We start from the raw sequence: 26,560 nt of genomic DNA, 5'->3' as shown, positions 1-26,560 counted from the left end.
AGGGCATTCATTCAGTGGATAAGGTACCTCTAACATAAACCAGCAAGATGAGCATTCGAAACATTTGCCGATTCTAATGGTGTATATTTTTTCTCTATAGCTTCTGAACTTTTCGTGAGATGCTTGCATAGATTGTGACACATATCTATGTTAAAATTTTGCCGAACAGAACAATTTCTGCAATCATATCGGGAAAAAAAGAGCTACAATGGAAAGTTATATATCATTGGAAAAGGCAACTATATACCTGAAACATGGTTCATATTTAATATCTAAAAATAAAAGATAAAACGAAAAATAGCAAACACCGTTAGCGATGAAGAAATGTTACCGTAAACAAATATAATGTGATCATCCACTCGTTAAAATGTACGTAACCGAAGCATAACGAAACGACCTTGGCTTTTATGTGTTTAATTGCCTTAAGTTTCTGTTTCGAAATCAATGTTGATTTAGGATTTTAATCCATTCTGGAACATAAAGATTTCAAAAATTGAACAATTTACAGGTACACTTGCTTATTGTTTTACATGATAGTATATTGGCAGATTACATGTTATTTCTGTTTGTAGATAAATAGCAATAGATTACATGGTATTTAAACACATTCAGGTTTTAACGTAAACACCTATTACTTCGATAGAGGCCTTAACATATAAAATAATTTAAATACGATAACTCGGTTGACTATTAGATGGATTATAATTTTAAAAAAATGAAATACCATTAAAATGTCAACTTTACATTTATTAGCTCACCAGATCCGAAGTTTCAGGGTGAGTTATTAGTATCAAAGGGGGATCCTCCGGCGTCAACAATCGTCTTCTTCTCTGAAACTGCTGGGCAGATTTACCTCAAATTTGGTCTCTAGCATCCTTGTGACAGTCGCACTTAAATTTGCTTATGCCATTACAATTGGCCCTTTTTAGGGGTTAACAGAGCTAAAAATAGAAAAACCTTTAAACAGCTTCTACTACTAAATTAAATGATGGACGATCACCAAAATTTGTCTGTACATAGCATTCTTATGTAATCTTGTATCAAATTTGCTCATTTTAACTTGATTGGACCCTTTAAGGGGTCTCTAAAGCTAAAATTCGAAAAACCTTTACAGAACCAATGGATGGATAATCATCAAATTTTGTCTGAAGCATCCTTAGGGATTCTTTTATAAAGTTTGCTCATATTAGTTTGATTGGTCCCTTTTAGGGTCCGCTAAAGATAAAAATAGAAATACCTTTAAACGTCTCCTTCTACAGAACTAATCGATCGATGATCACCAAATTCTGTCTGTAGCATTCTTAGGTAATGTTTTATCATAGTTACCCATATTCATTTGGTTGGCCCCTTTTAGAGGCTGCTAAAGCTAAAAATATAAAAAAAAAAACTTTGAAAATCATCTGCTACTGATAAAATTGATGAATGGTCACCAAATTTTGTCTGTAGCATTCTAAATGTAGTGTATTATCAAGTTTGCTCATATTTATTTGATTGGCCCCTTTTAGGGGCTGCTAAGGCTAAAAATAGAATAATCTTGAACATCATCTCCTAATGAAATAATTGGTGGATGATCATCAAACTTTGTCTGTAGCTTTCTTAGGTAGTGTTTTATCAAGTTTGCTCATATTAATTTGATTGGCCCCTTTTTGGGGCCAATAAAGCTAAAAATATAAAAACCTTTGAACATCATCTCCTACTGATATAGTTGATGGATGATCACCAAATTTTGTCTGTAGTATGCTGAGGTAGTCTTTTATCAAGTTTGCTTATATTAATTGATTGGCTCCTTTTAAGGGTCACTAGAGCTAAAAATAGAAAATACCTTTAAACGTCTGCTTCTACAGAACTAATTGATAGATGCTCATCAAACTTTGTCTGCAGCATTCTTAGGTAGTTTTTTTTATCTTTTACTGAAAACAGCTGTTTCTGGTCGGCGACTCAAGGCCACAATGACCCTCTTGTTTTATTCTTTGTTATAGTCTTATCAATGTGATAGTTTATACAACATATCATAAATATAAATCATTATTAAACTAGAAATGTGTCCATAGGACACGGGTGCCCCCACCGCGCCACTGTTCTGTCAATCTTATGACTCTAGGTCAAATATTTTTGAAAACTAAAAATCTTTTACTAAGTAAAGGGCAAGAACTTTACAAATACTGAATAAATCCACAAGCAAACCCCAAGGTGCATAAGTACACATGCTGACCAACATTCTTGTAAACTTTCAGGCCTACAAGTGAAATACTTTTTGAGCTATGCATGAACAAGTTGAAAATTGCAAATTTATACTACTGTAAGTCAAGGGCGATAACTCTAACAAAACTGAAAAAATCCACATGCAAAGTCCCAGGTGCATAGCTTCACAGTGATGTGAATCATTATACCTGTAATTTAGTGATGTTGATCATTATTCCTGTAAAGTTGGTTGATTCTAACTCAAGCACTCAAGGAACAAATAACAACATAATGAAACGGTTTTTTCTAAGTCAAGGGAAATAACTCTACAAATACTGGATTAATCCACAAGCGAAACCCTAGGTGCAAAACTAAATATGCTGAGCAACCTTCCCGTACGGTTTAATGACTCTATGTCAAATCCTGTTTGAGTTAAATGCAATGCAAGTTGAAAATTGCAATCATTTTCTAAGTCAAGGGCGATAACTTTAAAAATACTAAATAAATCCAGACGAAAATATCCATGTGCACAACTACACATGCTGATCAACATTCCTGTAAAGTTTTTTGACTCTAGGTCAAATACTTTTTGAGTTACATGCGACACAAGTTGAAAATTGCAAAATTTTACTAAGTCAAGAGCAATAACTCTTAAAATACTAAAAATATCCAGGCGAAAATACCCAGGTGCACAACTACACATGCTGATCAACATTCCTGTAAAGTTTCATGACTCTAGGTCAAATCCTTTTTGAGCTACATGCGACACAAGTTGAAAATTGCAAAATTTTACTAAGTCAAGGGCAATATCTCTAAAAATACTAAAAATATCCAGGCAAAAATACCCAGGTGCACAAATTCACAGGCTGATCAACATTCCTGTAAAGTTTCATGATTCTAGGTCAAATACTTTTTGAGTTACATGCGGCAAAAGTTTAAAATTGCAAAATTTTACTAAATCAAGGGCAATAACTCTAAAAGTACTAAAAATATCCAGACGAAAATATCCAGGTGCAAAACTTAACATGCTGATCAACATTCCTGTAAATTTTCATGACTCTAGGTCAAATACTTTTTGAGTAACGTGCGACACAAAAGAGAACGGACAGACGGAAGGACGGACGTACGGACAAGGGTAAATCTAAAGGCCCGCCACTAAAGTGGGGGCACAAAAAGGCACATTGTCACTCTTTACAGAGTTATAAGATACTTTGTTTATGTTAATATCATAATACAAGTATAATCATTTTTGCACAATGGAGTATTAAAATGCACGCTTAATGCATAATAAATGTATAATATTTCAATCAGTATAGGCCATCCAAGATAGTAAAGAGTATGCCCTTGTCATGTTCCGGATAGGTTTAAATAAGACAATGGATATATAGGATGCAATTTATTGATTACACAGGATGTGTGATAAGTGACAACATGCATATACAGGACATGATTAAGTACATGTACATGTTCAAAAGGGAGGTGACCAAAAAGGAAGATGAAAGTACAGAATATTTAAAGTAAAAGCAAAAATGTATATGATCTGATCAAGTACATGTTTGTTAAGGACATGATCATGTAAGAATGTGATTGTATACGATATTATAAGTAAATACATTAATGTACAGAGTATAACAAGTAAGAACATAGATGTAAAGGCCGTGATCAAGTACATACAAATACACTAATTAGTGTGTTTTCGCTCCTCGCCGTTTTGTTTCTTAATCCAACATACTCTCTACCTAATCAAAAAAATAAGTACACACCCAAAACTATAGTACATAACATACACAAACAATTAAATAAATTTTCACACTATTAACTAACCACTCAATCACAGAACAATCCATAAAATGTGTGCGGCAGTGGAGACTTTAGCATAATCTCAGTCAAATCAGTCAGCAAATAAACTGAATACAATACGTAAGTTTATTATTAAATCTGTCTGTACTTAATTGATTAAGCCAGTTAATCCTTAACAGAAGTATTTAGTAATCAGTAGTTGGGCTTACTTACCTATTTCGAGTACGCTGAATTCATTTTTTGCTCTACCACGGCTTTACTTTTAGTCCTTGATCTTTTAAAAACCAATTCAAAATGGCCGCCATTGTTGTTTTTTTTTTTAATTTTTACTTTAATGCTCCTATGGGCAAAATAAAACACATCTTTTTGAAAATTTAATTGAAAGTTTTGCTTATTTTAGTCGGCTGAAGTGTGAACGAGAGGAATAAATGATAAATGTAATGCGGCAGCCATCTTGGATTTAAAAATGGCTGACAATGTCCTTTGTTTCTATATACTGTTTAATGTTTTAACGTAAACACGCGCAATAAGGCTTTTTACTTAGCTTGTTTTCTTTTATAATAATAAATAAATGATGACTTTTTCCGACAATGTCGGATTTTTTTTAATTTAAGTTTCTTTTATTATAATAAATAAAATGATGACTTTATCCGTCAACAAAATATATAACTTAAGATCTAGGTCACGAACAGATATTGTATTATGGACAAGTCCTGAAACAAATTATATTAAAGACACATTTTCTTATTATGGCATGAACATTTGGAACAATATACCTTTAAATATTGGTAATGTTAATAACCTTAAATGTTTTAAAGAAAAATGCAAAACATATCTTGATGTTCATATGAATGAATGAATAAATGAATGAATGAAAAAATAAATGAATGAATGAACGAACGAATGATGCAATATACGTACGAGTATATGTTTAAACAAATTGTTGAGTGCCTGTCGAAAGTATATATGTTGTCTTATTCTTAAAATTACATATTATACATTAATTTTAATACCTATGCTGCTGTTGTTGTTGTTTTCTATTTCATAAGGTCACATTAAAAATAAGATATATATGATTGCTGTTGTATGTGTCTTAATGTGTAACCTTCTTTAAATAAGATAAAAGGTATTATTATTATTATTATTATTATTATTATTATTATTATTATTATTATTATTATTAAATAAGTGCAGTGATACTAATTAAGACTTACCAGGGCAAACTTAGAGAAACTTCCATTTAAACTACAAACTTAATGGTGCAAAAAGGTCACAACTTATACCAAAATAAATGAGAATCATATTTGCGTTTGTCATTTTGGTGTTATTTCCAAGCATAAGAAAAATGTTCTTTAAACTATTGCAATGTTTTGGGGTTTTTTTCAATAATTTTTTTATCGCCTTAGGCTTGAAGGAAGCCTGCTCAAATGTCTGTCCATCCGCCCAAGCGTCCTCATGTGCCAGTAAGGTATATTGGACGGTTTCCAAGTTGGCGTTGAGATTAATTCCGTATACGCCCAACTTTACGAATAAATCATTGGTTATTGGGGGGGGGGCTGCTTTTGTAGTTTGAAAAAATAATGAAGCTCACAACGCATCCGCACACGTCAACTCAGTAAGAACATGTCTGGCTGTTTGTTTTTAGTCCCGTCCATCATTGTCATTCTTGGATGGATTTTTAAATAAATTGCACGAATGTTGTGGCACATCGGGACAATGTCACAAGCTAGTCCAAGGTTTAAAACTCAACGCTTCAAGTTAGACTTGAAAATGTGCTTGAAAAAACCTCAGCCCAGTTTAGGGTTTTCGTCATTCATAGTTGAATTTTAAAATAATTTAGCATAAATACGCGGCTGAAAATATATATATATAGGTAAACGCAGGAATGTGCAAATAACGTAAAAGTAACGCCGAATCTGTGCAATGTTATTGCCAAAACGAATGATACAGCAAGCAAACGAACCAAAATATCTATTGATATTATAAAATCAAATTTAAAGAAATGAATTAGCGCATACTGCTGCTACGACATTATACTTTAACCAGCATTACAATTTTTTAAGGAATATGTTTACTTCTTTAGATCATTCGTGAGGCAGACAACCTGATTACCGTTTGAAGGCGACTTTTGTGTTTCGTCAAATAGATATGTACATTTAACGCATTTGACACGTTGTGTTTGTTTTCATATTCTGTATACCTAAGACATTTGACAAACTACAAGTGACCTACAACAATGGTAGGAAGCTGGTAAAATAAGACTTACCTACTTTTAATGAAATAACCGCCGTTCTTTCAGTGCTTCATTTACTAATTCGACGTTACATCGTACAAATGGTGTAAATTAAGTGTAATATGACACGAGTAGATTGGAAAATGTCCCAGGTACACCGTATTAAAAATTCATAAAGTGATATGTACGTTATTATATTTAAAGATATCAACGAAACTAAAGATCGCCATCAATACGCTAGTCAGGTCGTCATTTTCGCAAATGATTTTGAAAAATAAACATTTTCATGGATATATTTTTGATGAGGTTTACAGTATAATGTCTCAGCAACCGTATGCGCTAATTGATTTCTTCCAATTTGATGTACAATAAAAAATATTGGTACGTTTACTTATCTCGGTGCTCGTTTTAGCCACTATATTGCACAATTCTGCGTTACTTTTGCACAATTCCTGCGTTATTTGCACATCCCTGTGTTACTGGATATACAGGGTGTTCCTGGAACGACAATAAGTAATATGAAAAGGTAATTACATGAATACCCGCGGTACACCTATAATATTTCATTCTGTATTATTCATTTACCCTAAGACATTACAAGTCCGTTCAACAATAAAAACCGCTGTTTACGAGACATTTTTTCCAAAGGGAAAGATAATAAAGCTTAAAATGACATTTGCATTTATTTAAGTTTACTAGTATTGCAATTAAGATAGATGATCTGATTTTAAACCATGCAGGTGCATAAATCTATATCAAGGCATGTGAAGAGTTATTCACTGAAATAAATACGACATTTTATAAACAAAAAATAATACATATAAAAGGTAACCAAAAACCGAAATTATGTTTTACTGTTGGCTCAGGTTGACAGAACACATTTGCAGATGGTTTTAAATTCCAAATTTCATAATTTCCATGTGCAACATTTTCAATTTTGCCCTTTTTGGGCATTCTGTTTTTCTTTCTATTTTGAACGGTGTTGTTGCAATGACATGCGGACACAAACATAGTCTCTGGCCTGTGAAGATAAAATGCAATTTAATAAAAAAAAAAAAAAATTCTGAACTTGACTTTTGACATAAAAATTATAAAATGATTAAGTGCCCATAAAGGTTTACTTACATGCTATTCTATCAACATCAAAGACTAAAACATATCTAATGGTAAATTAGATTGTTCAGATTTTGTTAGACATTTGGCATCTCAGATACCTGACATAGATTAATTGCCAATAAAGAATGACCTGAAATAGTTTGAGGGCATGATGATATTCAGTATACCTACACAATGCTTATGTCATCATTATCATATTTTTGATAAAGAACCTTTTGTTTAAAGATCCTGTAACACAAATTTTTATGGTTTTATATCATAAATACTGAATCGCTCAAATTAAGATTTATCAATATTGTAAGTTCCAAATAGCATTATTTATAAAGATATTACCGAATTTAGCATTTCATGTTAATAAAGGGAGGTAATTAGAAATTTATTTTCCATAAAGTCTAAGTCAAACTTTTCAATAAGAAATGAATGCATATATTTCAATGATTACAATCATATAATGTGCAAAAATAATGCAGTACATATTTTACATATAATTCGATGTTTGAAAATTGTGTTATGAGCATAATTATATACATAAATAAAAGTTCACTTAAGTGTAGTAACAACCCGCATAGCGCGCGAGACTTATAATCTCGACATTGTGGGTTCGATTTCCGGGCTGGCCAACTTAAGTTACTTATCCGTCTTTCGGATGAGAACTTTAATCGAGGTCCCGTGTATAGAGTGCTTATACACTTGTCACTTAAAAGAACCCAGAAAACTTCTGGAACTGGGGCATCTTTTCTGATCTTGGCACTGTCCCCTGTAGGCAGAAATATAACTATAATATCTCTTTCGCGAGGATCCCGCCATATGCAACCGTGGCAGAGCTATAAGATAAGCTCAAATACACCAAATGGTAACAACCTCAATTAAAACAATACAGATCTTTACGCCAGCACTTCAACTATATATTGTTTAGCAAAAGGGCACATCCATTCTGAATCAAAGAGCACAACTTGCTACCCATAAGACTAAATCCATGTCTAATTACACCCAACTATTCATCAGAAATCTGAAACTTTATTGCGTGTGTGTTATTACCGGAAATACAATTCGCAGCTAAGACCCAGACATAATATTATGAAGTAATTAGTAAAGCTAAATGGTGGCTATTTTGTTTTACTTTTAGAAGGTCAAGGACTTCGAGTACGGCCGTGGTAGAGCAAAAATTGGATTCAGCGTACCTGAATTATGTAAAAACAGTTGACTACCTGCTTGTACTAAAATATGCTGTTAGACTCTTAACGAAGGGTCTATTCTGAAAATCAAACCCGTCTAATTTAAAACAGTCTGAAAGCCTTCGCGTTATATTATATGATTATTTAACATGTGTAAGGAGCGGGGTAATACTTTTAAATTATACATTTACGTGAATACAACATATCTTATATAGGACTATCAAATAATACAGCATTGTGATCAGACATTTACAAAACTTAATAATAATAATGATAATAATGTCACGTTAAAGAACCAGGAGAAGCTTCTGGAACTGGGGCATCTTTCTGTATCTTGCACTGTCCTCCAGAAATATAAATGACTATATCTCTTCTGGAGGACTCGCCCATATGGGCAACCGGTGGCGAGTATAAATAAACTCAAATACACACAAATGGTAACAACCTCAATTACAACATACAGGATCTTTAAAAGCACTTCACTTATATTTGTTTAGAAAAGGGTATCCATCTTGAAATCAAAGATGGCCACAATTGTACTCAATAAGTAAATCATGTTTAATTATCAGCCAATCATTCATAGAAGACTCTGAAACTTTATTGCGTGTGGTTTAACGGAAATACATTTCGCTAAGAACCAGAGATAAGTAATTATGAAGTAATTAGTAAAGCTAAATGGTGGCTATTTTTGTTTTACTTTTAGAAGGTCAAGGACTTCGAGTACGGCCGTGGTAGAGCAAAAATTGGATTCAGCGTACCTGAATTATGTAAAAACAGTTGACTACCTGCTTGTACTAAAATATGCTGTTAGACTCTTAACGAAGGGTCTATTCTGAAAATCAAACCCGTCTAATTTAAAACAGTCTGAAAGCCTTCGCGTTATATTATATGATTATTTAACATGTGTAAGGAGCGGGGTAATACTTTTAAATTATACATTTACGTGAATACAACATATCTTATATAGGACTATCAAATAATACATCATTGTGATCAGACATTTACAAAACTTAATAATAATAATGATAATATTAATAATAATCATAATAAAATTGGTAATAATAAAATTGGTAATAATAAATTGATTTCTCCATGGGCATGTGCAACCGGAACGCAAAAATGTAACAATGCGAAAATGTAACAATGCAAAAATGTAACAATGCGAAAATGTAACAATGCGAAAATGTAACAATGCGAAACAGCGAAAATGCAACTATGCAAAAAAGCGAAAATGCGAAGAGACTCTTTGTGTTTTCGCATTTTTGTATTTTGAACGCGAAAAAGCGAAAATACGACAGATGGAATGCGAACATACGACAGATTTTATGTGTCATATTTTCGCCATCCTTCTGCCGTATTTACGCTTTGTTGCCTCGAAAATGCGAAATAGCGAAAACACGAAGAGACGACAAAATTCCAACTTTGTCGTCCCTTCGTGTTGTCGCATTTTCGCATTTTGAGGCGAAGAAGCGAAAATACGACATGGCGTAAATCAGCCACCATAGAAAACAGTTATTGACTAATGCTCCATTGGATATGATGTGATATTCAATGGCTCACTAGTCAAAATTGTATATTATTTGACATTCATAGGAAATTATCGCATGGTTTGGAACTTTTCCTTTGTTCTTATTCAGTACACTTCAATGAGCATTTGGAAACTGTATTGATATATAGCAGTACAGCTTTTTCATTGATTCATATAGGAAAAAAAACTCGATTGCTATATAGCGGATCAATGTAGTTTTTTTTCACAGAGGCTCCAATGGGGCAATGGTAACAAACATTCCCAGTAGCAAAAAAAAATGGAATCAATAAAATAAAATAAATAAATACAATGAAAAGTATAAACAAAGATAATTAATAAAATGAAATTTACTCTCATTTAATCAAAAGGTACATCCGCTGAATGAATTATTTCGACTGAAAAAAAGCCCTTTAATCTTGACATCAATATTGGTAACAGTTTACAGTGCGCATCCAACATTGGATGTCTTTTGTATATCTTTTTTGCGGCAGCAAAAACTTCTATTACAAAAAAAGAAAACAATATGCCATTGCGATAAAACAGTTATAGTATATGTAACTCGTTAGTTACAAGGATATAACACTGGCTGGGCGACATCTCGGGATGTTTCTGCAAAAAACTTGTATCGGCCTAACGGCCTAGCCAGTGTTATATCCTCGTAACTAACTCGTTTCATGTACTATAACTATGACATAAAGTCTTTGTCAGTAAAATCATGACTAAAAATATGTCTGACAATCATAAAAATGCCCACTGATGACGATTTCCAATATATATTTTAAATCAGAACTAATGTCAACATGTACGAGGGACGGTCAGAAAATATCCGGACTTTTCATGCTCCTCTCTTTCCACGTGCAGCTATATACATACATTATATATTGGTGAAAACTACATTCATTCGCCAATAACGTGGTCAGTTATATTTTCAATGATAAGTTGTGTATACACAGTATTTTTTGCTGCTCTGATATATGATAGGTGTTTTCGTCTATCATGGACTCTTTGTTAGAGGAACAACACTCTGTAATAAAGTTTCTGGTTGCAGAAGGTGAAAAGCCCTGCCACATCTTTCAGAGGCTTAAAAACAGATTTTCTGATAAATGTGTATCACGTTTATTCTTCTACAACTGGGTTTCGTGAAGGCAGAACAAAGTTTGTGACAGGCCTAGGACTGGCGGCCAGCTGAGGCGGTGATCCCAACAATGGTAGCAAATGTTAAAGCTTTTGTCAAACAAAAATCGTGGAGTAACTTTGGAAGAGGTAGCCAACAAGTTTAGCATCGGTAACTTCGGCACTCATGATTTTTACACAAAACACCTAGGCATGAGCAAGGTAAGTGCCAGATGGGTGCCTAGACAGCTGTCCGCAGATCAAAAAGCAACCAGAGTAACCAATGCAAAAGAACATTTAAGTCGTTTTAATCGTGACGGAGATAAGTTTTTGAACCGCTTTATCACTGGAGATGAGATGTGGCTTCATTATTCCGAACCGGGGACAAAAGCTTAGTCAAAGCTGTGGAAACGAGCTGGTTCCCCACCTACTAAAACTAAAAAGTTAAAGCTGTCTCCTTCGGCTGGCAAAGTCATGCTTGTTGCCTTTTGGGATTCACTAGGAAAGATACATACTCATTCCATGCCAAAAGGTCAAACTGTCACCGCCAAGTTCTTATTCTGAAATAATTCTGAAAAAATCTCAGAGAAAAGCTGAAGCAAATGCGTCCCAGGTTAGCACAGAAAAATGTCCTCCTTCTTCACGATAACGCCCCCTCCCATAACGCCGCAGCTACAGTGGAGGTTATCAACTCTTACAAATGGCAATTGTTGTCTCACCCTCCTTATAGCCCAGACCTCGCCCCCCTGTGACTTTTATTTGTTTCCAGAACTGAAGAAATTGCTTGCTGGAAAGAAATATAAGACAAGGGCGGCTTTGATATCTGCTGTTACACAGTACCTAAAACATAGGTCTACGTCATGCTTCACAGCGGAGGAATACAAAAGTTCCCACGAAGATGGCAAAAGTGCGTAGACGTAGGTGGAGAATATTTTGAAAAAGTGAAGAAAGATTTTTTTTAAATGTTGAATGGTTTTCGAGAACGAGTCAAAAGTCCGGATATTTTCTGACTTCTCCTCGTAGACATTTTGAATTTCCGGTTTTTACCACATCTTATTGTAATGTGTACAGTATTAGTTTTTAATTTAGTTTAATTATACTTTCAGGGCATTTAGAATTCTGTTGAATATGTCAAAAACTATCAAAGAAATCATTTTTGAGGAATTCCTGACATGCAGTATTTGTATGGACGAATTTCAAGATCCAAAGGTACTAAAATGTCTTCATACTTTCTGTGAAGAATGTATACAGGCCACAATACAAAAGCAAATTATGACGTCACATTCGGATATTTCGTGTCCTATATGCCGGACTAGAATTGACGTTGATTCAAATGGTGACTATAACCTTCAAACTAATTTTCCAATAAAGAATTTACTGGAAATTATAAAAGTAAGTATACATTTTTTAAATTCTAATGATTTCTGAACTCAACTATCCATGCAGCACAGATGTCAGTTTGGTCCCACTTACTGCGCATGCGCGAGATTATTTTGGATTATAGTTTGAATGGCATTGCGCAATCTATTGTTGGTTATATACGTAATCAAGTAGTGTGTATTATATAATTAATCTTATTAGACGGGTTTTATAACAGAACAGAACATAACAGAAGTTTATTCAACAAAATTGACTTGAACACATCGGTTCATCGTCATTCACATATACAAGTACATGCATGTAATATAGCGAGAGTGAATATAATATTATCAATCATTTACTTTTACATATCATAAATGCATGTGTACAAATGCAGTACCAAAAACAGAGAATATCAGCATACATATTTAGGTGTATAATCATTTACTTTAACATATTCTTTTATACTATAGATATTTGCACATAAAATGTACGTTTACTAATACAAATAATTAAGGTTATTTTGCCTTTGCTTAAAAGCTTTAATACAGAAAATTGCAAGTCTATTTAATTTAACAGAGCTACCACATTTTAAAAGTTCTATGAAATTTAGCCATACTTGGGCGCGTATAATACTATTTGGGAATATACTGTATTCTTAATAATCTATATACAGGACATAACTCATAACAAAAATGGTAATTCGTCTTCTTTATCATTTGTTATACATAAGTTACATTTCCTTTCAGCGATTTCAACATGGCTATGCCTTCCAGTCTCTATATTTAATTGGTGTGATGATAAAAGTAATTTAGCAATAATATTTCTATGTTTTACACAACGTAACATATCTAAATAAGGTGATAATTGAAAAACAGTTTTTACTTCTTTATACAGGGATAGTGATGATCTATTATCAACATCTTGTCTCCATTCAGTTGTAAATATATCTAAAAGCCGTAATCTTAAAATCGGAATAAAAACTTTAACATCTACCGATTCTGGAAATAACCAGACCGATTCTGGAAATAACCAGACATCATTAAAACCAGCACTTTGTAGTATAGAACAAACATTCGAAGCCCAATTTTTAACACCATTATTTCTTTCCAAATCTTTTCTAAGGTCATCTAAAACAGTGTACATAATGCAATTATTGCGTTTCTCATCATAAATTCTGAGAAAGTATTTTACAATTCTTATATGTCTAACTATATACATAGGGTATCGTCCAAATTCACCATAATAAAGCGGAAGTACATGTTGACATTTTTACATTTAAAATCCATTTAGAAATTTCTTATGAACCCTTTCAAGATTTTCAGCTTTAAGATATCCCCAAACTTCACATAAATAGTTAAGTATAGAGGCAACAAATGAATCAAATAATGCAAGCATAATCTAACAGGTACTTCTAGCTGCTTTGTTATAGATAATAATGAACTCATGCCGGAGACCTTTTCCGGTCCAACGTTTTCGTTGCATTCATATATGAGCCGCCCTTGATAAAACAATTCCAAGATAGTTAAAAACTATTTACAATTTCCTATATTCTGACCCCGTATGTAAAATTGACAAAGTTACTTTTTTCTACCAAAAATCATTCTTTTGTTTTTTTCTATATTTACTTTGAGTTTCCATTTTTGTACAATACTTTTCAAAAATTGTCTAATGATCGTTGTAAACCTTCTGCAGTTTCAGAAAATATAACAGCATCATCTGCAAATAATAATAAATATATATGGAAATTTGATCTAAGTAAGACATGCTGTTGATCTTGCTGTAAGTACATTTCAACATCCTTTTTCATAAATAAAGAAAAGAGCATTGAGAAGTTATTTTCCTTGTAATTAGTCCAATATCACAGTTGCAAATCTGAAAAGATTAATTCTATGTTTAACACACAATTTGTATCTTCGTATAATGAACGAATAACTTAAATAGTTTTCCATTAACACCAATCTTTATAAGTTTTGCCCAAAGCCATTTCTATAAATAGTTTCCATAAGATCTTGAAACAGCAAAATAGTTTGTTTTTTTGCTTAATCTGTTTTTCAATCAAAGCATTCAATATAAATATAGCATCAACTGTATAATTGTTTATAAACCCAAATTAAGCATCAGATATAACATCATTTTGTTTTGCCCAGCTTTTCAATCTTTCATTTAATACTACGGTAAACAATTTGGCAAAGCAGCTTATTAAAGTTATACCTCTGTAATTATTTGTATCATTATGATCTCCCTTTTTGTATAGTGGTATTATTATACCCTTTGTCCATGACCTAGGAAAACACTGTTTGTCTAGTATGTAACTGAATAAAATATTTAAGGGTTTATCGAGTATGTCTATACCCACTTTAAAATATTCATATATAACATTATCTAGTGAACATGATTTGTTTGTACCCAATAATTTTATTGCTTTTCTAATTTCTTCTATAGAGAAAGGTGCATCGAGTTCTTGAAATGTAGAGCTTGTTTCAGAGAACATGTTATTGTCGAAATCATTCAAAAAATCCACACATTCATCATCTTCTTCAAAAACAAAATCTGAACTTAATTTTTTGAAATGATTAAAAAAATTCGGATATGTTAATATTGTCACCATTTTCTTTTTCTTTATTTTTCTTAAATAATTTCCAAAATTCTTTCGGTTTTTTATTTTTCATTTCATTCATTTTTAATGCAAGAGATCTATTATATTTTTTCTTTGCAGCCCTGCAACAATACTTATAATCAAATCTTTTAGCGTATAAATTATTTTTATTTTCAGCTGATTTGTTAAGATTGAACTGAGACATTGCGTTAATATATTGACGCTTTTTATCTTTACATTCTTCATTGAACCATTCTTTATTTGAATTTGAATTGGTAAAGAATGCATGTGTTAGGTTTTAACGTCGTATCTCAAAATATTTATTTCCATTATTTGTCAAAAAATGAGTAAAAATGTCAACCAGCTTATCCGTATCAGCCCGATCATCTGTACATCTATTCAAATCATAGCATAACTGTTCTACATTTTGTGTTATATCATGTAAAAATAATTGCTTATAATCCGGATTCCATCTATAAAAAATGCGGTCCGGGATATCTGTGCAACATGTTACGGTACATGATTTCAGTGCAAATGAGACAGGTGCATGATTTGAGTGTACTGTATAATCATGTACCTCAAAAGCAGATATATTTTCAAAATTTCTTAAATCTGTCAACAATAAGTCAACTTGGTTTTCCCCGTTATGAGTAAAACAAGTTGTTTTACCTATATTTAAATCATTTCCTAGACGACCATTAACTATACGTAAATTTAAACCGTTACAAAGATCAAGTAGGCGGTCTCCAAAACGATTTGAACCATGATCACGGGTTGCTCGTGGTAAATATGAATCAATTTCAAAATTATCGTGTCCTTTTAACGGTTTATCATTCATAATAAAATCGGATTGTCTGCCTACTCTGCTATTCAAATCGCCAAAAACATAAACTTGACCTTGATCTTTGTATCACTGAATATCCGCCTCTAATTTGCTAAATATATCAAAATCGTAAATATTGTGTATTGGCGAATTTTCAGGTGCAATATAGGTTGAGCATAAATAAATGTCATCTGTTAAACGAAAATATATTTTATCAAGTTTAAGCCACATAATACAGTCAACTTCATTTTAAATTAACTTTACTCCTTTTGTTAATGAGTTTTTTACATATATTAAAAGTCCACCACTTCATCTTTTGGCTCTTTTGTTTTAGTATTTACGATATGAATTATATAATTTATATCCATTTAGATCAAGAACAGAATTCTTTTAGACCAAGTCTCATTTAAAAATATTAAGTCATAATTTCCAATAAAGGTACTAAAATCACTACTTGATCGCTTATCATTCGTTAAACCTTCAATGTTCCAAAAAAAGACACTTAAGGTCACTCTCGCGATTGTCCTATTTCTTGACCGGCGCATTCTCTCCTCTGTACAACATGCCATCTATGTACAATTTGTCTCCCCTCAGAAATTCTTCCTTGTTTTCTTCCCTGGCCTTTACCATGATCGGAATTAATCGGCTCCTATTTTCCAAGACTTCCTTCGTATTTTGTTCACTCACCCCGTATGGTTTTTCAAGTGATTTTGAGATTATGCGTACTTTTTCTCTGTCAGGGAAAAATGCAAATTTTGCGACTATCGGTCGCGTTTTGTCCGACCTATATTTGCCTATTCTATGGGCGCGGTGTAATTTAATATTATCTTTTGCATCTGTAATTTTCATTTTATGCTCTATTACCTCCAGAACTTTATCTACACAGCTTGAATTTGTTTCATCTTTCTCTTCTTGAATACCGTAAAATAACAAGTTATCTCTCATACTTCTGCTTCTTATATCTTGAATATCTACTTGCATTTCTCTCTCTTTTTCTTTTTGTTCTTTTTCGAGCCTTTTCATTTTAAATGTTAGATCATCTAGTTCCTTTTGTTTCTGGCAAATATCATCAACACGTTTCGATTCAAAAGCCCAACTTTGCTCCATATCTGACATTTTTGTTTCAATGGCGATGACCTTTTGATATAAGTTGTCCAAATGAACAGTAAATTTGTCTATCGTCGTTTGAATAGAATTAAGTGTGGACATTTTTTGTCAATATTATCAAGCCTTTGTAATAACGAGGAAAACTGATCACTAGTCACCGTATTTGATTGTACTTGTTGAGGCAATGTTATATAATTTGGCATACCTGGTGTGGCCTGATTCAATGCTTGCATAAAAGACATCTGCTGAGACTGCGGTGATATAACATGTTGACTTGAATGTGGGCTAATAAATCCGTAGTTACATTGCCCATTCGGTGGCTGAAACGGAATTAATGGTGTACCTGGTTGAGACCCGCTAGCCATTGTTGATCGTTTTGTGTCGTTGCCCGAATCCTGGGGGGAGCTATTGTTCTTTTTTCTTTTTCCCATTTAGCAAAGAATAACTAAATTAAACACTTCATATTTTTTATGGTCCATACCAATATTGATTTCTCATCACTTTTGTAAATATAGTATAGTAAATGTTTCGATAAAATCCTTATAATTCCTTTATTTTTATATGTATTGATAGACTCACATTAGCTGGAATTACCAGCCAAATAAGGAAATCCTTTTATGGGAATCAGATCCTCAACAGTTCGTCACAACAACCAAGAAAAACACTTCTTATATGCATAATCCTTTTAAGTGGCGACATTGAAACCAATCCTGGACCAGTAAAGAATGCAGAAATTTTCCCACGTGGACTATGTGACCTACCTGTTACCTGGGAACATGTGAATGGTATTTGTTGTGATGGTTGCGATATATGGCATCATAGATCATGTATTGAATTGTGCTCGGCAGATTATGAACTATTAGAAAAACATTCTCACATACAATGGCTGTGCTGCAAATGTGACAGCATAAACATATCAAGTTTTACATTCAGAAGTTTTGAACTACAAACAATTAATTTTTTTTGATCCATTGTCAAACCTTGACTCGACTATTGACTCCATCTCATCGAAACACCCATTCAGTCCTCTCCATGCTAGTAGTCCAGCGGAATATAACTTATGCCATCTAAAATAAACAGTAAAACAGCACCATCTATTGACAGTACACACTTAAACACATCTTCGTTATTCTGTATCTCGGAAAAGAAAAATTTAAGAATCATGAATGTGAATTGTAGAAGTATACGCGGGGGCAAAAGTGCTGAGTTTCAAGCGGTTTTAGATTATATCCGCCCAGACATTGTTTGCGGAACAGAATCATGGCTTAAAGAGGTTAAACCCGGGAAACCAGAAACAACAGATGCTATTAAATCTAGTGAAGTATTTCCAAACACCTATTATTCTTATAGAAACGACAGAGGCACTGTAGGAGGAGGAGTTTTTATCCTTGTGCATAAAGATCTTGTTTCAGAAGAAAAACCAGAATTTGTAACTAATTGTGAAATTGAATGGACAAAAGTTAAAATGAAAGGAGCCAAAGACCTACTCATTTCATCATTTTACATGCCACATAGAAGTTTAAACTATATATCTGAACTCCGTAAATCACTAGAACTTACCACCAAGGGGAAAGAAAAACATATTATATTAGCTGGAGATTTCAACTGTCCTGATATTGATTGGAACACTTTAACAGTTAATAGAAACGCCCAGGATAAGGATATACAACAAGCCCTCCTTGATGCTACTACAGACTTTAATTTAACTCAGGTACATGATAAACCTACCCGGGAAAATAACTTACTAGACCTTATATTCACATCAAATGCCACACTCATAAAATCTACGACAAATACTCCGGGGATCTCTGACCACGCCATTGTAGTAGCTGACTCTGACACTAAGCTTTTTATATAAAACAAAAGCCTCGGAAATGTTTTATCTATTCTAAAGCGAACTGGGAAGAAATAAAATCGGACTGTAAAAACATCTCATCAAATATAGCCTCCCTGGCTAACAAAGGTTCAGAAGTGGAAGAACTTATTTAAGATTTATTTAAGTCAAACTTGAAGAAGACAATAAACAAGAACATTCCATCTCGTGTAAAGAAATCGAACAATTCATCTCCTTGGTTGACCAGAAAACTAAAAAAAAATGTTGAAACGGAAAGCCAGACTTTTTAAGAAAGCCAAGTCAACAAGAAATTTGGCCTTATATAAAGACTTTCAAAAGCATTGTAAAAGAGAATTGAGAAGAGCAGAATGGAACCATGTGAATGACGTAATAAATGAAGGACTTAAAACAAATAACACAAAAACATTTTGGCGTTATGTGAAAGCAAGAAAAGAAGATAACGTTGGTGTTGCTCCCCTCAAAGATAAAGGCCACTTAAATTGTGATAGTAAAACGAAAGCAGAACTTCTAGTAAAACAATTTGAATCAGTATTTACCAAGGAAGATAAAAATGTGAACTTACCTGAAATTCCTACTCGTATTGAAGAAACATTACCAAACCTAAATATATCAACAGGTGGCGTTTTTAAACTTCTTAAGAACTTAGATATATCTAAAGCAGTCGGACCTGATGAATTACCAACAAAAGTTCTTCAATATTGTGCAGAAGAACTAGCACCAGCAATCTCAACTATATTTCAAACATCTACCGACTCGGGAAATTTACCCTCCGATTGGAGAAATGCCTTCGTTTCACCGGTCTTCAAAAAAGGGGACAGACACCTCCCAGAAAACTATCGACCTGTATCATTAACTTGTATTCTTTCCAAACTACTGGAACACATTATTTTTCGGCACATCTTGAATCATCTGGATAAATACAAAGCACTTACGTCATTGAATCACGGATTCCGAAGCGGCTTCTCATGTGAATCACAACTAATTGTCACCACTCATGATCTTTTATCCATGTACGATAATAACGCACAAGTAGACACCATCATTTTGGACTTTAGTAAAGCTTTCGATACTGTTCCCCACAAAAAAGCTTCTTCATAAACTTCACTCCTATGGCATCAGAGGAAGTTTACATACTTGGATCGCCAACTTCTTGATGCAGCGCAAGATGAGTGTAGTCGTAGAAGGCGAACAATCATCGTCAGTAAATGTGGGTTCTGGAGTCCCACAGGGTACAGTGCTCGGACCATTGCTCTTCTTACTACATATTAACGATCTTCCGGACCATGTAAAATCACAAGTGAGGTTGTTTGCTGATGATTGTTTACTATATCGCCAGATCAAGTCCCAAAAAGACCATCTCCGACTTCAAAAAGACCTAGACAATCTCAAAACCTGGGCATCTATATGGGGGATGAAATTTAACTCAAAAAATGTTACCTGCTGAGTTCGAAGTCAAAATCGATGCTTTTCTACAACATTGATAACAACATACTTCAACAAGTTCAAGTCAATCCTTACCTTGGTATCACTTTCTAGGATGACATGAAATGGTCAACACATATTAGTAACATCTGTAAAGGAGCTAACTCATCTATTGGATTCTTAAGAAGGAACTTACGCCATTGTCCTAAACCATGCCGCAAAAATGCCTACCTAGCCCTAGTCCGCTCCAAATTAGAATACGGATGCACTATCTGGGACCCTTATACCAAAAACGAAATTGATAAACTTGAACGTATGCAAAGGCAAGCCGCTCGATTTATTACTAATAACTATACTTCTAGGGATCCAGGATGCGTTACATCAATGCTGGAACAATTGGAATTACCAAGCCTCCAAGAGCGCAGAAGACTACATCGGCTTACTTTCATGTATAAGGTAGTGGAAGGGCAAGTACCGGCATACGGGAATACCTAACTACTCAGGGCATTAGACGATCTGTAAGAGCTAAATCATATAAAGACCATATAAGTGATAATATTGTGGAAAAATCTGTGTGTAATAATCAAAAGTGTTACAAACCAGTATATGTAAAAACAGAAAACTACAAAAATTCTTTCTTCATCAGAACAGTGTTAGACTGGAATAAATTAAGTGACTCTCAAGTGTGTTCATCAACAGTTCAACAATTTAAAAACTCTATAAAACTTTGTGACTAAGGCGCACTCCCTTCACCGTCGTGTTAAAGCCAGATTTTGGTCTCTACGACGTACCCTCACAGATACAGATACAGATGTATTGACACTCAGATTTTAAAAATCCGCCATATTACACGCATGCGCAGTAAGATCTTAAAAGGGGATAAGAATACGAGCAAAGGTGTATTGTTAGTTAGATAATTTATATTAAACGTGTATTATAATAATGACAAAGGGGGTTATTAAGGAATGTTCGAACCAGTACGAACCACCAGGTATGGACAGAACCTCTTTCGTTTTGAGGCTGCCCGGGTGCGGAACAGCCTCCCTAGTGACATCAAAAGAGTAGAAAACTTCAAAGAATTTGGGAGGCTGGTTGGCACCTGGACAAGCCCAAAATGTAAGTATCGTTTGTAGCCTTTTGTTAAACACATGGGTGTTTCACATGCGCTTGTATGTGTTTAACATGTGTTCATATGTGCTTTTATGTATAGTCTTTAGATATTGCAACGTTATGCCTATAAAATGCTAAGTGTTTCTTTTTATTTGCATTATGTGATAGTCCCATGCAATGTCCTTGTTTTTATATACATGTCTATTTTTATCTATTATATTTCTTTTAGAGGTATGTACATAGGTGTATATGTATATCTTACTTTTTTGTATTATCTTTCATGTATTTTTTTTTACTTTCTTAATTTCATGTACTTAGATGTGCTTATGCTTTTTTTATACATGTCTGTCTTTAGCTAATCTATAACTTTTTTTACAGGAATGTACATTTATATATACATGTATATGTTCTTTGTATTATCTTGCTTATAATTATTGTTGCTTTTAAACATGCCATGGTTCAATCCATGTATTTAGATGTGCTTATGTTTATAATTTTTAGTTGCTTTAAAATCTTAATTCCATGTACTTAAATATTAATGTGCTTATGCTTATATTGTTTTAGCTGCTTTACTTTTATTTTAATACATAAACTATTGTTTGTCGGAAAATAGCTCATGAGCTAGTGTTTTCTGATTAAATGTATCCGACGTAAAATAGTTTTTTTGTATCTTGTTGATTAGAAGTATAGATAATAATTGCTTTTGGAGAAAATATAAAATAGAACGACTGTTTAATACTAACTGATCCCTTTCAGTGCGGACGTAAAAATCACCTCATGGAAAAGATCCGATCAAACATATCGTGATGGTCAGACACGCACATTGCTATTTCCATAGACTTACATTATAAGAAATGGTCCCTAATCCTACCTTAAAATTGAGTTTTCATGCTAAAGAGGAGATTTTTCTAGTAGAATGAAATGCCTGACACATAAAAATGTTCCTGTTATATAGGGGTAGCCAACCAATTTTTTTGCAAAATGACTTCAAAAGACGATTACCCCCCCCCCCCCCATTTCATTGAAATATTCTGCTGATCACAGGACTGACATACACTTTTCATAAATGCAAATATCCAAGTCAAAATTATCATAGAGACTCATGAAATATTTCATTTTCTTCAGAAAACAATGTAGTGTTACTTTATACTTTTATATCCTCGTAACTAACTCGTTTCATGTACTATAACTATTAATTATAATACGTGCGTTATACGATTAATGATACAATACACACCATAACGTAAAGATTTAGATATTATATTGCCAATTTGTGGCGCAAAAAGGTCATATATTACTCTTTTCTTCATTTATTTAATTTTATATGAAAATTTAGTTAATGGAGCATCAAATTTTTCTACTAAAATCATGTCATAACCAAATTTTAAATCAATACTTTAAATAACCAGACAATAAAACGGAATTTAATGACTACAACTTTTTTACTGAGATTAGAAAATGTATTCATCATTCATGCTATAAATCTATAAGTAACAGATTTAGATTCTTTTAGACGATGTAAATCGTTATTTATTTCGTATTTTGGTATAAATCAGTATTATAATTTTTACCGCATTCTAATCTATCCAAAAGTGATATTCTGTCAAACAAAGAGTATTTAATATTTAAAATGGGACCAAAATCATAGTTCAATTCTTCAAATTAGACATAATTAAAACGTTTATATTTTTGCTAAAATATCTCGTATAAATATTTTCTCACCGAAAAGTATTATCATTTATACCTTATAAGAATCTATTCAAGAGGGATATCACTATTTTGTATAACAAACAACATTTAATATCAAACTTGACCAAACTTTCATCCATATTTATGCTTCTTATTAATACAACACATTTTATTTTATTCAAATTTGACATAATGATAACGGGTTTTATATAAATTTGCCGATACAAAAATTCTATTATATTTTCTCCAAAAGCAAGCATTTCCTATATTTAATTTGCAATAAAAATGAAATTGAGAACGAGTTCCATTTTGTGTTTAAGTGTCCTGCATATGAAAATTTAAGAAATATATATATTAAGAATTATTAAAGAAATAGACCAAGTATGTTTAAGTTTACTCAATTATTACAAAGTGATAAACATAAAGAAACAATTATGCTTTGTCAATATATTAATGAAGCATTCAAATTACGATACCAGATTATTAATGCTTAGATATGTATTTCAACCTACTTTTATGTATACCTAACAGGTCCAAACTAATGAAAAGTTTAAATTTATTGTGTATACATTTGTGTATAAAATAGCCATTATGCTTTAATATTTGTGTCATCTCTATTTTGTTTCGTCCATCCAATATATTATGTTTACTTTCATGTCATTGTATTTTTCATGTCATTATATATGTATGCTTGTATCACGAGAAACTTGTAGTTTAAGTGAAATAAACGGTCTTCTTCTTCTTCTTTTCTTCTTCTTCTTCTTCTTCTTCTTCTTCTTCTTCTTCTATACTTTTAATCAACATTCGTAAATAACTCCCCTTTGTCATTATTATAATGCACGTTTAATATAAATAATCTAACTAACAATACACCTTTGTTCGTATTCTTATCCCCGTTGTTATAAAACCTGTCTATTAAGATTAATTATATAATACACACTACTTGATTACGTATCTAACCAACTATAGATTGCGTAATGCCATTCAAACTACAATCCAAAATAATCTCGCACATGCGCAGTAAATGGGGCCAAACCGACATCTATGGTGCTCCTAAACATGTTTGAAAAACCTTTGTATTGTGCCATAACAAAATTTAAATGTTTTTTTTTCAAAATTATGCTTGATATTTAAACATAATATAAATACTGTATCATATTTGTATAAAGTTCCGATATCAGCTCTATATCATGTTTCGATGTCACTTCTATATTATGTCTTGATATCATTTCGATATCATGTCTCAATATCAGCTATATTATGTTTCGATATCAGTTCTATATCATCTTTCGATATCAGTTCTTAATCATGTTTCGATGTCAGCTTTATATTATGTCTCGGTATCAGTTCTATATCATATCTAGATAGCAGCTTTATATTATGTATTGATATCAGTTATATATCATATCTCGATATCAGCTTTATACCATATCTCGATAGCAGTTTATACTATGTCTCGATATCAGTTCTATATTAAATGTCGATAGCAGTTTTATAATTTATCATATCTCGGTCCCAGTTTTATATCATGTCTCGGGACCAGTTTTATATCATATCTCAGTACCAGTTCTATATCATGTCTCGGTATCAGTTCTATATCATATCTCGGTACCAGTTCTATATCATATTTCGATACCAGTTTTATATCATGTCACGGTACCAGTTCTATATCATGTCTTGGTACCAGTTCTATATAATGTATCGGTACCAGTTCTATATCATGTCTCGGTACTAGTTCTATATCATGTCTCGGTATCAGTTCTATATCATGTCTCGATACCAGTTCTATATCATGTCTCAATACCAGTTCTATATCATATCTCGATACCAGTTCTATATCATGTCTCGATACCATATCTATATCATGTCTCTGTATCAGTTCTATATCATATCTCGGTACCAGTTCTATATCATATCTCGGTACCAGTTCTATATCATATATCGATACCAGTTTTATATCATGTCTCGATACCAGTTCTATATCATATATCAGTACCAGTTCTATATCATGTCTCGGTACCAGTTTTATATCATATCTCGGTACCAGTTCTATATCATGTCTCGGTATCAGTTTCTATATCATGTCTCGATACCAGTTTTTATATCATCTCTCAATACCAGTTCTATATCATGTTCTCGATACCAGTTCATATCATGTCTCGGTACTAGTTCCATATCATGTCTCGGTACCAGTTCTATATCATGTCTCGGTACCAGTTCTATATCATGTCTCGGTACTAGTTCTATATCATGTCTCGGTATCAGTTCTATATCATATCTCGATACCAGTTATATAATTTATCATATCTCGGTACCAGTTCTATATCATGTCTCGGTACCAGTTCTATATCATGTCTCGGTACCAGTTCTATATAATGTCTCGGTACCAGTTCTATTTTATATCTCGATACCAGTTCTATATCATATCTCGATACCAGTTTTATATCATGTCTCGGTACCAGTTCTATCTCATGTCTCGATACCAGTTCTATAATTTTTCATGTCTCGGTACCAGTTTTATATCATGTCTCGGTACCAGTTCTATATCATATCTCGATACCAGTTCTATAATTTATCATGTCTCGGTACCAGTTCTATATAATGTCTCGATACCAGTTCTATATCATATCTCGATACCAGATATAATTTATCATGTCTCGGTACCAGTTCTATATCATGTATCGATACCAGTTTTATATCATATTTAGATACCAGTTCTATATCATATCTCGATACCAGTTCTATATCATGTATCGATATCAGTTCTATATCATGTATCGGTACCAGTTCTATATAATGTCTCGGTACCAGTTCTATTTTATATCTCGATACCAGTTCTATATCATATCTCGATACCAGTTCTATAATTTATCATGTCTCGGTACCAGTTCTATATAATGTCTCGATACCAGTTCTATATCATATCTCGATACCAGATATAATTTATCATGTCTCGGTACCAGTTCTATATCATGTCTCGATACCAGTTTTATATCATATCTCGATACCAGTTCTATATCATGTCTCGGTACCAGTTCTATATAATGTCTCGATACCAGTTCTATATCATGTCTTTATACCAGTTTTATATCATATCTCGATACCAGTTCTATATCATTTCTCGATACCAGTTCTATAATTTATCATGTCTCGGTACCAGTTTTATATCATATCTCGGTACCAGTTTTATATCATGTCTCGGTACTAGTTCTATATCATATCTCGATACCAGTTCTATATCATGTCTTGGTACCAGTTTTATATCATGTCTTGGTACCAGTTTTATATCATGTCTCGGTACTAGTTCTATATCATATCTCGGTACCAGTTCTATTTTATATCTTGATACCAGTTCTATATCATATCTCGATACCAGTTTTATATCATGTCTCGGTACCAGTTCTATCTCATGTCTCGATACCAGTTCTATAATTTATCATGTCTCGGTAC

General features: G+C 32.9%; 1 protein-coding gene across 5 annotated transcripts in view; it reads left to right on the top strand.

Moving 5' to 3' along the window:
• Positions 1–26,560, top strand: part of LOC132745228 (tripartite motif-containing protein 3-like) — a 37,139-nt gene that overhangs the window by 4,324 nt on the left and 6,255 nt on the right. For 2 of the 5 annotated variants that reach the window (XM_060734082.1, XM_060734083.1), the window contains one exon: positions 12,253–12,355. In XM_060734082.1, coding sequence (XP_060590065.1) covers positions 12,275–12,355 — 81 coding nt within the window. In that variant the 5' untranslated portion in view covers positions 12,253–12,274. Of the gene's footprint in view, positions 1–398; positions 509–12,252; positions 12,539–26,560 lie in introns of those variants that run through there. The other 3 variants (XM_060734078.1, XM_060734079.1, XM_060734080.1) reach the window with 2 other exon arrangements.

This window comes from Ruditapes philippinarum, unplaced genomic scaffold, assembly GCF_026571515.1.
Source record: "Ruditapes philippinarum isolate M1 unplaced genomic scaffold, ASM2657151v2 ctg6023_1_1_1_1, whole genome shotgun sequence".
NCBI lineage: Eukaryota > Metazoa > Mollusca > Bivalvia > Venerida > Veneridae > Ruditapes > Ruditapes philippinarum.
Note: the sequence above shows the minus strand (reverse complement) of the source record. Positions and strands in the feature narration are given on the sequence as shown.